The 15,548-nt window shown below is 40.0% G+C and overlaps 1 protein-coding gene across 1 annotated transcript in view; it reads left to right on the top strand.

Annotated features, from left to right (window-relative positions):
• PRCP (prolylcarboxypeptidase) overlaps positions 1-15,548 on the top strand; it is a 98,695-nt gene that overhangs the window by 59,203 nt on the left and 23,944 nt on the right. The window contains exons 2-3 of the mRNA XM_004621169.3: positions 59-199; positions 10,803-10,904. Coding sequence (XP_004621226.2) covers positions 59-199; positions 10,803-10,904 — 243 coding nt within the window. The remainder of the gene's footprint in view (positions 1-58; positions 200-10,802; positions 10,905-15,548) is intronic.

Genomic DNA, 15,548 nt, shown 5'->3' with positions numbered 1-15,548 from the left:
TTATTTGTTAATCTCATTTCAGTTGCTTTTCTTTGAAATATGTTTTGTTTTACCATAGGTTGATCATTTTGGATTTCATACTGATAAAACTTTTAAACAGAGATACCTAATTGCTGATAAATACTGGAAGAAAGATGGTGGATCAATACTATTCTACACTGGAAATGAAGGGGACATTGTCTGGTTTTGTAATAATACAGTAAGTTCAGATTTATGAAATTTTAGTGCCAATTTTGCCTTTTGTCATGACTAACTGGGAGAAATATTTTGTATTATATGTGATCAAATTTTGTGAATTTATTTAAAAAGTGGGGCCAGGGAGTTAGTTCAGTGGTCAGGACCATGTACTTTGCACATGCAGGTTCTAAATTTGATCTCTGGCACCACAGGATCCTTCACGTACCTCCAAGTATAGCCCTGAAGGCCCCTGAGCACCTGATTATAGCCCTGATGACTCTCAGAACCTCTGGCCCTGAGCAAGAGTACATCACTTAGCCCACAGCTGAAACATAGGCTTGATACTCAGCCCACTAGATATGTCCTGAGGCCCTCCCTCCCCCAGAATTTTGGGAGACCCCCTCATCGCTCAGTCTTAAATAGCAAAAGGATAAATTTAATAAGAAAAGGTGGAAGTAAATGAATAGTGGTTCACAGAAGAATAAATGCAGATATTCAGTAAGCCTGCAAGTTCAAACTTGAAGAATTACACATTGATGAAATACTATTTTTGTGTCTTTTTTGTTTGTTTCTTTTTTTTTGGGGGGGGTAATGATCACTGTGGATAAGAATATAAGAACTGAGTGGGTCTATCTTTATTCCAGCAGTTTTGATCACTATCATTTTGTTCCAATTAGATAATGAAATACATCCTGATTTTTTATTGTTAAGTATGACTTTGGCTATGTGTGGTCTTTTGTGATTCAGTACAAACCTTATTACTTGTTTTTCTAGATCGTGGAAGAATGTCTTCTGAATTGGTATGGGGATTGCAGATGTTATAATATGTATTATTATTATCTAATTAACATCTTAGATAGGATAGTAATATTGATTCTTTTAATTAATTGATTCAGTTAATATTGATTCTTCCAATCCATGAACAAGGAATATGTTCCATTTCCTAAGATGATCTTCTGACTCTTTTATAAGGGATTTAAAGTTATCATGGTGTAGATTCCCATATCTTTTTTAAAGCTGATTCCTAGATACTGGATGTTTTTGGATACTATTTTTATGGGATAGACTTTTTGATCACTTTCTCCTGATTAATTCTTTGTATATAAGAATGTGACTGATTTTTGTGTATTGACTTTTTTAAACTTCATTTTTCTCTTACACTTTATATAAATACTGTGGTTTACAAAGTTGTTCATGAGGGTTTGTTAGAGACACTCAATATTCCAACACCAGTCCCCTCACTAGTCCTACTACATTGCAGCTTCCCACCACTATTATTTCCAATTTTCCCAACCACTCCTTAAGCCTGCCCCCATAGCAGACCATCAATCACTTGTAATCACTTATCATCCCATTGTTCGTCGATTTGCTCAAGTGGGCACCAGTAACATCTCCATTCGACACTGTCGCATGCTACTGTAGCCCAGTGGTGTCTGCTCACTCCAGGAATACGAAAAGCATCAAACCCTTCGTTCAGGGTCTTGACGAATAAGTCTGACCATCTCCTAGGTGGGCGGCCAGGTGTTCTTTTGATGTCCTGTGGAATCCAGGCGGTAATGGCTCTAGTCCAGCAGTCATCTTCAATCTCATTATGTGTCCACCCTATCTGAATTGAGATTGTTGGACATAGAAGGTTTACATCCTCCAAAACAAGAATACATATTCTTCTCTAAAGCACATGAAGCATTATCCAGGATAGATCACATATTTGGGCACAACTAAAACATACATAAATTTACAAATACAGAAATTGTACAGACTACTTTCTCAGACCACAATGACATGAAAGTAGAAATTAACCAAGGAAGAAGATGGAGAAAACTTCTAACACTTGAAAGTTGAATGAAACACTGCTAAACAATAATTGGATCAAAGAGGAAATCAAGGAAGAAATAAAAAGATTACTTGAAACTAATGAGAATGTGGGCACAAGCTACCAGCATCTATAAGTACAGGGGGAAATTCATAGTAATGCAAGCCTACATTAAAAAAGAAGAAAAATCTCCCCTCCCCCCAAAAAAACAACCTAAACAGACATCTTAAAAAGTTTGGAGAAGAGGGGCTGGAGTGATAGCACAGCGAGTAGGGCGTGTGCGGCCAACCTGGGTTCGATTCCTCTGTCCCTCTTGGAGAGCCCCGGCAAGCTACTGAGAGTATCCCGCCCACACAGCAGAAACTGGCAGGCTAGCCGTGGGGTATTCGATATCCCAAAAACAGTAACAACAAGTCTCACAATGAAGACGTGACTGGTGCCGCTTGAGCAAATAGATGAACAACGGGACGATAGTGCTATAGTGCTACTGTGCATACTCCTTAAGTACTTCCAAATTATCAAAGACACAGGAATCCTTCCTAATACCTTCAATGAAGGTAGCATTACACTAATACCCAAATAGAGACACTTCCAGAAACGAAAATTTCAGGCCAGTCTTCCTGATGAATATCAATGCAAAAATCCTTAACAAAATCTTAATCTACCAAATCCAACAACATATTAAAAAAATCATAAACCCTGATCAACTGGGATTCATCCCAGGGATACAATGATGATTCAAAATATACAAATCAATTAACAATATGCTATATCAATAAAAGGAACGATAAACCTATTATCAGATTTGTTGATGCAGAGAAAAAGTCTTTGAGAAGATCAAACATCCATTCATAATTTAAAAACCCTCAACAAAATGGTGTGAAAGGAACCTTACTCAAGATAATAATGGCAATCTTTAACAAGCTCACAGCCAGTAACATCCTTAATGGTGAAAACCAGAAAGAATTCCCTCTGATATAAGGTACAAGACAAGGATGTCCACTCTCTCCACTTCTATTCAATGTAGTATTAGAAGTCTGGCTACAGTAACCAGGCAAGAAAAACAAATCAAAGGAATCCAAAATGGAAAAGAAAAAATTAAAATTATCACTATTTGCAGATGACATGATGATATACATAGAAGACCTTAAACAGTTCACCAAAAAGCTCTTAAAATAAACCAATACAGCAAAATGACTGGCTACAAAGTCAATATACAGATTCAATGGCCATGAACTAGAGACTCAAATGTATCTCAAAAGAGATCAAGTTGCAGGGATTCTTCTCCTGCCCAAGGTTGTATTGTCCAGGGCATCTCAGAGAGGGGCAGGTGAGGCCAGCACCACCCAAACAGAGCCCCAGCAGCTAAAAACCTCTACAGTTCCTGGCCAGACTCCACTGCTTGGGACGAGCTTCATCTAGAAATTAATCTGTTGAAAAACTCAGGTATGTGAGTTTTGTGACTGAAATCTCCAGGCTTTTACAGAGTCAGGGATGGGCTACCACCTCCACCCCTCTACTATCTGCCTGTACTTTTCAAAGCTCCGGCAGTCACACACATACCCCAAAGTGGCTATCCAGTTAAAAATTTAACTCCAGGGGCTGGAGCGATAGCACAGCGGGTAGGGCGTTTGCCTTGCAGGTGGCCGACCCGGGTTCGAATCCCAGCATCCCATATGGTCCCCTGAGCACCGCCAGGAGTAATTCCTGAGTGTAGAACCAGGAGTAACCCCTGTGCATCGCCGGGTGTGACGCAAAAAAAAAAAAAATTAACTCCAAGTGTATCATTTTCTTCTGTATCTTTCTTCTAAAGAAATATTTTTTGATCATTCTTTTAGCATTCTATTTATAACAAACAATATAAAATAAATTATTGATGGTCTGCTATGGGGGCAGGCTTAAGGGGTGACCAAGACAATAAGGCATCGATCACATCACACCATCTTCAACACTGGAGAAGAACTGTTCCTCAAAACATGTGACAACAGAGGCATCAGTGGTGTCGGTGTCCTTGACAACACGAATTTGGCCATGCTCATTGATTCATTCGAATGCCTAACAACCCGAATTGGACACTTATGCTTGAATAGAGGTGGCTCATTGCCAGCAGTTTCTATTTTCGTTGTCTACACACCAACATCCAAATATGATGAAGGAGAAATTGAGAAGTTCTACATGGAGCTAGAGAAGTATAAAGAAAACCACACCTTCCACAAGATCATTGTTAATGATCTTAATGCCAAGATAGGACTAAGAAGGTCGCCCAAAGAACTCCACATTGGGACCAATGGCCTAGAATAAAATGAACAGGGTGAGAAACTGTCTTATGGTAAGTTGACCCTGACCATCCATGGTAACTCATAGTTCCAGAAGGCCGAATCTAAATGTTGGACATGGGAGTCTCCTGGTGGACAGTTCCACAATGAACTTGACCACATCATATTCAATTGACAGTTCTGCCTGACTGATGTCACTTTTTTCTCAAAATTCCACGTGAGATCGGACCACCGTGTCCTCTGTGCAAAATTCTACTTCATGAAGCGGGGAGTAAGGGCTGCAAAGTTTAAGAGGAGAACTCCCAGAATGACCACCAACTGGGAGCTCTTTGGCACTATTACGGCAACATGGGAAGATGCTGTTGTTGACAACATCAATGAGGAATAGAATCGACTGGTTCAGCACCTCTATGACTGCAAAGAATGCCGAGAGTGGGAAAGCCACAAACAGACTCCTGTATTTGGAAACTCTCGAGCTCTTCCGCCAGCGTGGTTTGACATGAGCCTTAAGCAATCACATGCTAACGTCTGAGCTCACAAAGCTGTGCAGAGAAGCGACAAAGGAAGACCTCAACGAGAGAAGAGCAGCAGTTTTGGCCTATGCGGCAGAAGCTGGGAGAAGTATTTGCAATACTGCCTGTCCTTCGCCAACTATAAGACCAAGACCATCCATCTGACATCCTGATGGATCTATCACATCTTCCAGAAGGGCAATGGCAAAGGTTATCCACGACTTCTACTCGGATCTCTTTGATAGCCATGTCCACCTGCCCATATACCAAATTCTGTGGGATGGATATGTTGTTCCCGGCGTTCTCCCTTCCAAAATCCGACACACCATTTTTTGGTAAAGAAGCGTACAGCACCCGGTCCAGACAAGGTCAGACCCAAACACCTGAAGAATCTGCCGCCAGTACTCATCAATATACTGGCTCGGCTCTTCACATGCTACCTGTCTGAATGCAAGGTTCCGTCCCAATGGAAAACCAGCAGGACCGTTCTGTTGTATAAGAAGGGAGACATCCACGACATCAGCAACTGTCGCCCGATATGCCTATTGTCCGTCATCTACAAGTTACTCACTCGAGTCATCCTGAATAGAATAGGCAGAACACTAGACGAAGGACAACCATGCAAGCAAGCCGGGTTCCGAAAAGGAGTCAGCACAATCGACCATATCCACACGGTGACCAAGCTCACTGAGGTTTCGCGAGAGTTCAAGATGCTGCTTTGTCTAACGTTCATTGATTTAAAGAAGGCCTTTGATACTGTTGAGACTGAAGTGATCATCGAAGTCCTGGCCAAACAGGGCGTTCAAACTCAGTACATCAGGATCCTCCGTGAGCTGTATTACGGATTCACCACCAGGATCTCGCTATTCCACAAGGAAGCAATCATCAACGTAAAGAGAGGGGTTTGGCAGGGTGATACCATTTCACTGAAACTCTTCAGTGCCACCCTTGAGAACATCATGTGGTGACTGGAATGGGAAGAAATGGGAGTGAAGATAGATGGTTGGCAACTACACCACCTCCGCTTCGCTGATGACATCATTCTAATAACACCAGATGTCAGCCAAGCAGCATGAATGCTGGCTGACTTCGATCATGAGTGTGGAAAGGTTAGACTGCAGCTGAATCTCACGAAGACAATGTTTATGAGAAACAGACTAGTTCCTGATGTTCCATTTGCCCTTAATGAAATGAACATCTCCGAATGCAGCAGCTATGTGTACCTGGGTCAAGAACTCAGCATGACTCAAAATGACCTGGCACCTGAACTGCGCAGGAGGAAGAGAGCGGTGTGGAACGCCTTCAAGAGCATCTAAGAAGTGGTTAAGAGGATGAAGAATCTCCTACTGGGGGCACATCGTTTCGACTCCTCTGTTCTTCCTGTATTAACATATGCCTCAGAGATCTGGGCCCTACAAAACCAGGATGAGAACACTATTTGGGTATCCCAAAGAAGAATCAAAAGAGCTATGGTTGGAGTATCACATTTCACTTAAGTGAGAGAAGGAATGTGGAATTCTGACCTATGTTGATGATCAAGAATCAGGGACACTGTCTTGTTTACCAAGGCTTCGAAAATCAGATGGGCCGGACACGTAATGCGATTCAAAGGCAACTGCTGAACCGATTGGATTCCATAGGACGTCAAATGAACGCCTGGCTGCCCACCTAGGAGATGGTCAGACTTCTTCAAGACTCTGAATGAACTGTTTAAGGCTCTTCATGTTCCTGGAGTGAGCAGACGCCATTGGGCTACACTAGCACGCGACAGGGACAAATGGAGATGTTACTGGCACCCGCTTGAACAAATCGATGAACAGCGGGATGACAAGTGATACAAGTGATAGGCCTCAGTTGCCTTTATTTCCTCATATCCCCAAAAGGAGGGTCCAGATGAAGGAACTGCAGGGCAAGCTGTAAGCTACCCTGGCATCAGAAAGGGACAATCTAAGTTTCTTAAGAAGTATAATAACTTAGGAGCACGGTCATGGAACAAACTGTCATGACCCAAAAAGAAGTAACTGAATAAGGACCCTGCTGAATTTAGGAAATACTAACCTTGCCTGAGGACTATATAGTCTGGGATATATAGCAAGATGTCCCCAGGAAGAGCCAAACTTTAATTTATTATATCTCTTACTGTATTCATATAAAATGATTAGAAATGTTATAAGAAGTAAATTTACTATGATTGTTTAAATGGATTACTAACTGAAGAAAGGAGAAAGCAACACACCCTAGATGGAATCCCACCCTTGAGAAGATCTGGTAATCTAGAGTGCTGAACCCTTGCCCTTGAGTTAATCTCTTAGAACTTCCTCTGAAGGAGTGGCTTTACCTCTGTTTGTTGTTATGACAGTTTTCAACCCCACCTCTGTGTTGTTCAACCCCACCCTTCATGATTTCTATATAACTATGCTAAAGGGAAAGAGAGGAACATAAGGAATAGGAGGACCATGAGGAGACTAGAAAGTTGACTATGAAGACGAGGATGAGGGAACTATGATGACTGGGACTATGACCAAAACTACGACTACTATTGTGCTGTAAGGGGAGAGATTGGTCTCTGTTGGGGAGGAGAGAGAAATAAACTGACTACCAACAAGCATGGGGCTCTGTCTCCTCCACCCCCCCACCCCGTTCTTTGTCTGTTGCCTTGTGCCAGCTAGGGGAACAGCTCTTCGCCACTGAACGTGCCCATGCTTTTCATTGAAACACACTAGGTCATATGGAAGCTCAATTTCTAGTCTTTTGATGAATGCCTATATTGTTTTCCAAAAAGGCTGGACCAGTTGGCATTCTCACCAATAGTGAATGAGAGTCTCTTTCTCCTTGCATCTGCACCAGCACTGGTTGTTCTTATTTTTTTTGATGTGTGCCAGTCTGTGTGGTGTAATCATATGAATGAAACCCAGTCATGAACAGCTATGTTACTGGGTATCTCAGATGACTAAAAAAAATTTTTTTTATGACTCTTTCATTCTCTTCCATTCATTTACTTTTCTTTTTTCACTTCATTATTGGTGATAGCTAATATTTTGTCTTCAATGTTACTGATAAGGTCCTCTGCATGTTGAATTCAGTTACTGTGACTTTGCTATTATATTTTGTGACTCCTTCATTTCCATTTGTTTGAACTCTTTGATACTCTGAATCTGTTCATCTTTAAGTGGGTTGAATTTTACTTCCAGTGATTGCTTCAGTTCCATAGCCATTGTGTGGAGCATTGATTTGAATTCCTCATCAATGAGCCTTGAGGGTTTATTTGAACTCAGTCATTTGCCAGGACTTTTGTCCCTGTCTCCCAGAGCAGGTGAAATCCTTTGTCTCACCATGGTTCCTAGAGATTTGTGAGTGCTATGGTTTGAGTTTCAGGTGCCAGATGTCTGAGGTTTGATCTAGTTTGTTATTTTTCAGCAAGCAGTACTCTTTATAATACATCTACCAATGTCTGTGTTCTTAGAATGTTAATTCACTGGTCATGCATTTCAGTGTCTAATATATTCATTTGTATAGATGGATTAAAGTAGACATATTTGAGGAAATATAAAACCAAAGGACCCTTGAAGTTGGTGGGGATGAAGCTGTGGTGTTGTCACAAAGATGCATTAGTGTTCACTGGTTTTGAGTTTGAGGGGACTTCTAGGGGGCCTTTCTTGTTCTGGAGGACCCAGGAAGAGGTTCCAGACAGTGCAGAAGTTACCGGGCAGAATGGGGGCTGATGCACCTGAATGAATGCCAGTTATCTGGATCCACAGGGTCATGTGCTGGGTTCAAGAGGGGTTTGGGCAGGGCTTCCTTGGTCTGGGGGAAGCAGGTAGACGTCTTAGGACAGAAAAATTTTGATTCGAAATATGTTGGAAATAAAATAATTCTCTACAATGTGAATTTTTTTCTTTTGTCAGTAACACATGAGACCAGGAATTATTTTCCACCAGGTTCCTATCATTTTATTCTAAGTAACTGAGATTTCTTTTTTTTTTCTTGTGTGACTTTTTTGTGCCAAGGCTACAGGGCAGTTCTGTCCAGTTATTTTCCCAGTTACCCTTCTTTATTAGAGACAAGCATCAGTATAGTCTCCAGTAGAATTCACTTGTCTACCCTCTGTGTAGAATTGGAAACCTGTGGGGAAATCTCTCGCCTTTGATGAGTTAGAAAGGAAGAACTACTCAGTATGGGAACAGCTTTAGAGGACTGCTGGAGGTAATCAGTGAAATCTTGTCCTTTTTCCAAACCCCAGTTGTCTTCCACACTTAAATGTTTAAGTTGTATTCAGATGTCCTGAGCATTTATTTATTGAGAGGCAGTGCAGCACAATGGTCAGAAATGAAGACTTCAGTCAGTTCATAAGGTTTCAATTCTTGTTTTGCTACTATGTGACTTTGGGCATTTTTTAAAAAATTGCTTTATTATCTTTAAATGAGTATAGTAACAGAATGAGAAAATGTAATGGTTGGGGTTGGAGTGATAGTACAGTAGGTAGTAGGGCATTTGCCTTACATACAGCTGACCTGGGTCGATCCCCAGGATCCCATTTGGTACCCCTGAGCATCACCAAGTGGACCCAGAAAGCAAAAAAGGAAAAGAAGAAAGAAAGGAAAGAAAAGAAAGGAAGGAAAGAGAAAGAAAGAAAGAAAGAAAGAAAGAAAGAAAGAAAGAAAGAAAGAAAGAAAGAAAGAAAGAAAGAAAGAAAGAAAGGAAGAAAGAAAGGAAGAAAGGAAGAAAGGAAGAAAAGAAAGGAGGGAGGGAGGGAAGGAAGGAAGGAAGGAAGGAAGGAAGGAAGGAAGGAAGGAAGGAAGGAAGGAAGGAAGGAAGGAAGGAAGAAAAAAGAAAGAAAATGCAATGGTTTAAGTGAGGGGTGCCTAGATCACCCTTTGCCCCAGTGTGTAGGAAGGAGAAGGAAAGAAATAGAGTAAAGGGGAAAGGGAGAAGAGAGTGATGAGAAGCAGCAGGGATTAGGGGTCAAGACAACCCATGTTAAGGAATGATAGAGCTAAGTATCTAAACCACACAGAATCAACAACACTGAAATTGCAAGACCCAAAATGTAAGAACCAATTGTAAAAGGTATCTGTGAAGATGGTGGGCTGGAACATGGGTGGAGGCGTAGGAGAGGGAATCTGGGAACACTGCTGGAAGGAAGTTGACACTGATGGTGGGATTGGTGATGGAACATTGTATGTCAAACACCTAACTAAGAATAACTCTAATTTGTGGTGCTTTAATAACATAAAATTTTGAAAAGAAAAACTATATTTAGATCACAGGGTTTTGTATAACTGAATAAGAATCAGGAGCTTTAAGTAATAATGACACATAATGTTGAGTGTTATATTCTGTGGAGCACTTGAAAAATATGAAACCTTTGAGATACATGCAGGCAAATGATCTCTTATTAGACTGTGAATAATGCTGACATATGTTACTAAATGTTAGTAGATTATATGGACGTACTATGAAAAATTAAAATACCTCTAAAATGGATGCAGGCAACTAATCACTGGTTACATACTTTGTGAATTGGTTTCATTAAATTGCTTCCTCTGGGCCTCAGTTTAACTCCATAGATGTTTCTTTGTACTATTTTCTCATTTATTTATATTATAAATTCCTATGAATAGGTGACTAAACTTATCGTAGGATACTAAGATCTGTCCTACAATGTTGGAGTATAGTGCATTTTGATTCTTTTAGACAATATTCTAAGGCTCAGGTGTCAGAATAAATGAGAGTTTGGACACTTGTAATTGGGCACTTTAAGGTTGTTTTTCATTGTTAACTGAATTAGTATGAAAATTGTGTTTAACAATGAAATGGTATCATTTGTAGCAATAGTTCACTTATCTGTAGAGCAAATATAGTAAATGGTATCGTTTATATGTAGTGCAAATATAGTAAATTGTATAGTTTCTCAGAGAATTCTCTTTGCTCTGGTTTAATGCTCATTGCATATTATTTGTAGAAATGTTTGATGACTCTTTCACATTCTGATTTTATACTGTGAGTAAATATTTTTTCTCCTAGGGGTTCATGTGGGATGTGGCTGAGGAATTGAAAGCTATGCTGGTGTTTGCTGAACACCGATATTATGGAGAGTCCCTACCCTTTGGCCCCATGTCCTTCAAGGTAACTATGCATTTTAGTTTTAAGTTTAAAATTGATATTTTGGAGCAATAGCACAGCAGGTAGGGTGTTTGCCTAGCACATGGCTGACCCAGGTTTGATTCCTCCGTCCTTCTTGGAGAGCCCCGAGAGCTACTGAGAATATCACGCCCACATGGCAGAGCCTGGCAAGCTACCTGTGGCGTACTCCATATGCCAAGAACAGTAACAAAAAGTCTTACAATAGAGATGTTATTGGTGCCCGCTTGAGCAAATGGATGAACAACAGAACATCTTCTAAGTACATATCCTGTAGTGAAAAAGAAATGATAATGAACTTAAAGTCAAAACATTTAATCCTTTTTTTTTTCGGTATGCAATTTGAACAAGTAGAAAGTTTCGAACACCTTTTTTTGTTTTGTGTTTAGGCCACACCCAGCTATGCTTAGGACTGCTCCTGGCTCTGTGCTCAGTGATCACTGCTGGGGTTGCTTATGTTCAGGGAATCATATGTGATACTGGGGATCAAACTACGGTTGGTTGTGTTTGCAAAACAAGTGCCTTACACATTCTGCTATTTTTCTGCCCCCTGCAAACTGTTTTGCTACATTTTTAATATTAATAAATTTTTAACTCATTATGATGTCTGAAGACTATGGAAAGAACTCTGCAAACTGTCAATGATTGTTTTTGGCCCCTAGTAAAATACTCCACCATTCTATGTGAGAACCTCCAAACTGAAGCTTTGAGTTCCTGCTTGTATACGTCTCTGTCTCCTCCAATCCCCAGATATGCACAGCCGTAGTGAGTCACACCAGCTGACATTAATCTTTAAAACCTCTCTATCAGGTGTGATGTACTCAATCTATGCTACACTCTACAAACTGGTGGTTAACTACACGGTCTTAATTTTATTGCCAGAATACTCCCATAGAAAGCCAGCCAACTAAATGGAAGGAGCTAGATTTACACCTCCCTGTCTGAATTAAATGCCATTAATGCCATTAGATGATAATGGAAATATACATTAGTTCATTAATATAAATAATGAATCAGATCGGGGGTAACCAGAAATCTAAAATTCTACTGTCAGCACCCATACAAGTCTTAAGAACAATGGTGAAAAAAAGGAATTGAACTGCTCTGGCACCCAAGGACAGGGTGAAGGCAAGTCTCTGTTTATCAAAATTCTCAAACTTGCTTAAGGAGGACCACAAAACGATATTCTATGCAGTATCACTTGAAATTAAGCAGTCACTGGAAGAGAAAAACCTTAACTCAAAGAAGAATTGATTCAGAATGCCAAAGAATCATGTAAATGGAATCTAGGGAACTAAAGAATACAACAGCAAGCCATAGTAACGGTATTCTGAAGTGAAGCGTTGTGCCCATAAACTTGAAGATACAACACAAGCCAGCAACAATAATGAAGTGGCGAAAGGGAAGAGAAGTAGAATGGGAGAGAATGTAAGATTCTTAATAGACACACAAATCTCCAAAGAGATGCCAACCTTATGAAACTCCCAGGAACACCAGTCTTTGGGCTGACAACACTGGGGCCCTCTTGGGTGGGGGTTGAACTGAGTCTTTGCCTTGCTGAAGTTCCAGCAGCTGCATCCACACCCAACAGTCTCTGGCATATAAGTGGCCTGGCTTCACAGCTTCACGACTAACCTCAGAAGATACCAAACCAATGAAACTCCAGATACATTGGTCTTAAGGCCGAAAATTCTGGGGCCCTCTCCGAGGGGGACTTGGCCAAATCCCCGCCTTGCTTAAGGCCCCAGCAGCTGCATCCATACCCCACATCCTTAGGCATGTAAACATCCCAGTTTCAGAGCATTATGACTTGAATCTCAGGAGATGTCAACCGATAAAACTGTTCTAGTTTTATGTCTCTTGAAGCAGCATAAGCAAATTTGATTGGAAAGCAGCTGTGCAATACCTTCAAATTCCACAGCACTGACAACCCAGTAGGAGCACAGAAAATAAGATTGGAAAGTAGCATAGGAGCCCACTTAGCTCAATAAACAAAAACAAGAACACAGAAGGTTCTTCTAGCAACAAACAGCTCAGTAAATTCTTAGTGACTTAATACTATCATTGTGAGATATAACAGTTTTTACAAATTTTCTTTTGCTCTTTTTTTGATCATTCCATTTACAGTTTTGTTGTAACCAGCATTATAAAATTTCTATCTGTGAAGAAGTCTGGCTTGTGGGTTAGGTGGGAAATGGAGAGAGTGGTGGAGGGGTGATCTCATTGGTGGTAGAATTTGTGTTGAAACATTGAATGCCTGAAACAACTGTTACGAACAACTTTGCAAACATGGTACTTAAATAAAGTTAGAAAAATAAGATAGTTAATAGATAGTAAGAGGAGTAATATATGAATTATAATTACTGGAAGGAGAGGATAAAGAGAAAGGGGGAAGAATGACTGGTGGAAGAGTTAATAACTTAGAATTTCCCTAGTCTCTGGAGGGAGGCTTCTGCCCAGGTTCAGGAGACTCACAGAGTACCAGACAGAACAGAGTCAGGCAGAACCAAGACACATTGTAATAAAAGTGGCAAAAACAAGAGAGAGAGACTACTTAGCATCAGGGGAGAAGAAAATCCTCAAATACTGGAGAATTAATATAAAAATCACAATAGATTTCACATATGAAACTCTACAAGCAACAGAATAGTGAAATGATATATTCAAAGTATTGAATGAAAAATAACTTTCAACCTAGATTTTGTTATCCAGCAAAGCTGTCATTTAGGTTTGAGGGAGGGATGAAAACATTCTTAGTTAGCAACATTCATTGTAACTGAACCAACTCTGCAAGGATTACTAATAGGTCTATATAAAGAAAAAGAAAATTGCAAAATTGCAGAAACATTGCAAAAAAGAAAACCTATAAAAAGAAAATTGCGAAACCAACTAAACCCCACACAGAAAAATGGCAACACCACAGTTTATACCAATAAACTCTGAATATAGTGGACTAAATTCTCCCTTTAAAAGCCGTAGAGTGGCTGGATGATCAGAAAACAAAGTGTAAGGGAGATGCAAATCAAAACAATGAGACTACAGAGACTGAGACACATTCAGAAGAACAAAAGTAAGCAATACTGGTGTGGATGTGGGGGAAAAAGAGATACTCTTTCACTGTTGGTGGGAATGCTGATGGCTTCAGCCTTTTTGGAAAACAATATGGACATTCCTTCTAAAACTAGAAATTGAGCTTCCATTTGGCCCTGCAGTACCACTTCTGGGAATATATCCCAAGAGTGCAAAAAAGCACAGTAGAAACGACATCTGTACCTATATGTTCATTGCAGCACTGTTCACAATAACCAGAATCTGGAGACAACCTGAATGCCTGAGAACAGACAATTGGTTAAAGAAACGTTGATACATCTACACAATGGAATATTATGCAGCTTTTAGGAGAGATGAAGTCATGAAATTTGCTTATAAGTAGATGGATTTGGAGAGTATCATGCTAAGTGAAATGAGTCAGCAAGAGAGGGACAGACAGAAGGACTGCATTCATTTGTGGAGTATAAAATAACATAATATGAGACTGACACCCAAGGATAGTAGACACAAGGGCCAGGAATATTGCCCCATTACTGGAAGCCTGTCTCATGAGCTGGGGGAGAAGGCAGCTGGAATAGAGAAGGGATCACTAAGACAATGATGGTTGAAGGAATCATTTGGGATGGGAGATGTGTGCTGAAAGTAGATAAAAGGCCAAAGATGATAACCTTTCAGTATGTATATTGCAAACCACAATGCCCAAAAGTAGAGAGAGAGTATGGAGGAAATTGTCTGCCATGGAGGCAGAGGGAGGATTGGAAAGGGGGGGTATACTGGGGACATTGGTGGTGGAGAATGTGCACTGGTGGAGGGATGCGTATTTGATCATTGTATGATTGAAACTCAAACATGAAAGCTTGTAACTGTATCTCATGGTGATTCAATAAAAGAAAGAAAAAAGAAAGAAAGAAAGAAAGAAAGAAAGAAAGAAAGAAAGAAAGAAAGAAAGAAAGAAAGAAAGAAAGAAAAAGAAAAAAAGAAAGAGAAGTGTGTTTGCTGCTTGCAGAAAACACATTTAAATTCACAGGATAAATACAGACTCAGAACGAAAGACTGGAAAATATTTATACAGTTATACAAAATAGATCTTGAACAACCATATTTTTATTTCAGACCAAAGAGCATTCAATTTAAAGAAAGTAATTAGAGATAGGGATGGACACTATTTAGATAAGGGCACGATAGATCGAGAAGTACTAACTCTTAACATATGTGCACTAAATAAAAGGGTCGGCAAAATTTATGAATCTTTTGTGCACAGATCTAAAAAGCACACTGATAGAAACATAATTGTGGGAGACTTAAACACTTTTACCACTAGAAAGATCAACTAGAACAGAATATCAGTTTAGTTGGTACAAGAGCCTTGAATGAGGAGTTAGGGTTGCTGGAATGATGGACACACACAAACATAGGACCCTCCATCCTCAAAAAGCAGAATACACACTTTTCCCTATACATGAACAGTCTCCACGATAGGTCACATACTGGGACATAACTCAAACATACATAAATTTACATACTAGAATCACTCTACGTATCCTCTCAGACCAAAATGACTGTAACCATAAAAACGAA

The sequence above is a fragment of the Sorex araneus genome, chromosome X (assembly GCF_027595985.1).
Source record: "Sorex araneus isolate mSorAra2 chromosome X, mSorAra2.pri, whole genome shotgun sequence".
Classification (NCBI taxonomy): Eukaryota; Metazoa; Chordata; class Mammalia; order Eulipotyphla; family Soricidae; genus Sorex; species Sorex araneus.
The sequence above is the reverse complement of the archived record's forward strand: the minus strand, read 5'-3'. Positions and strand labels throughout refer to the sequence as shown.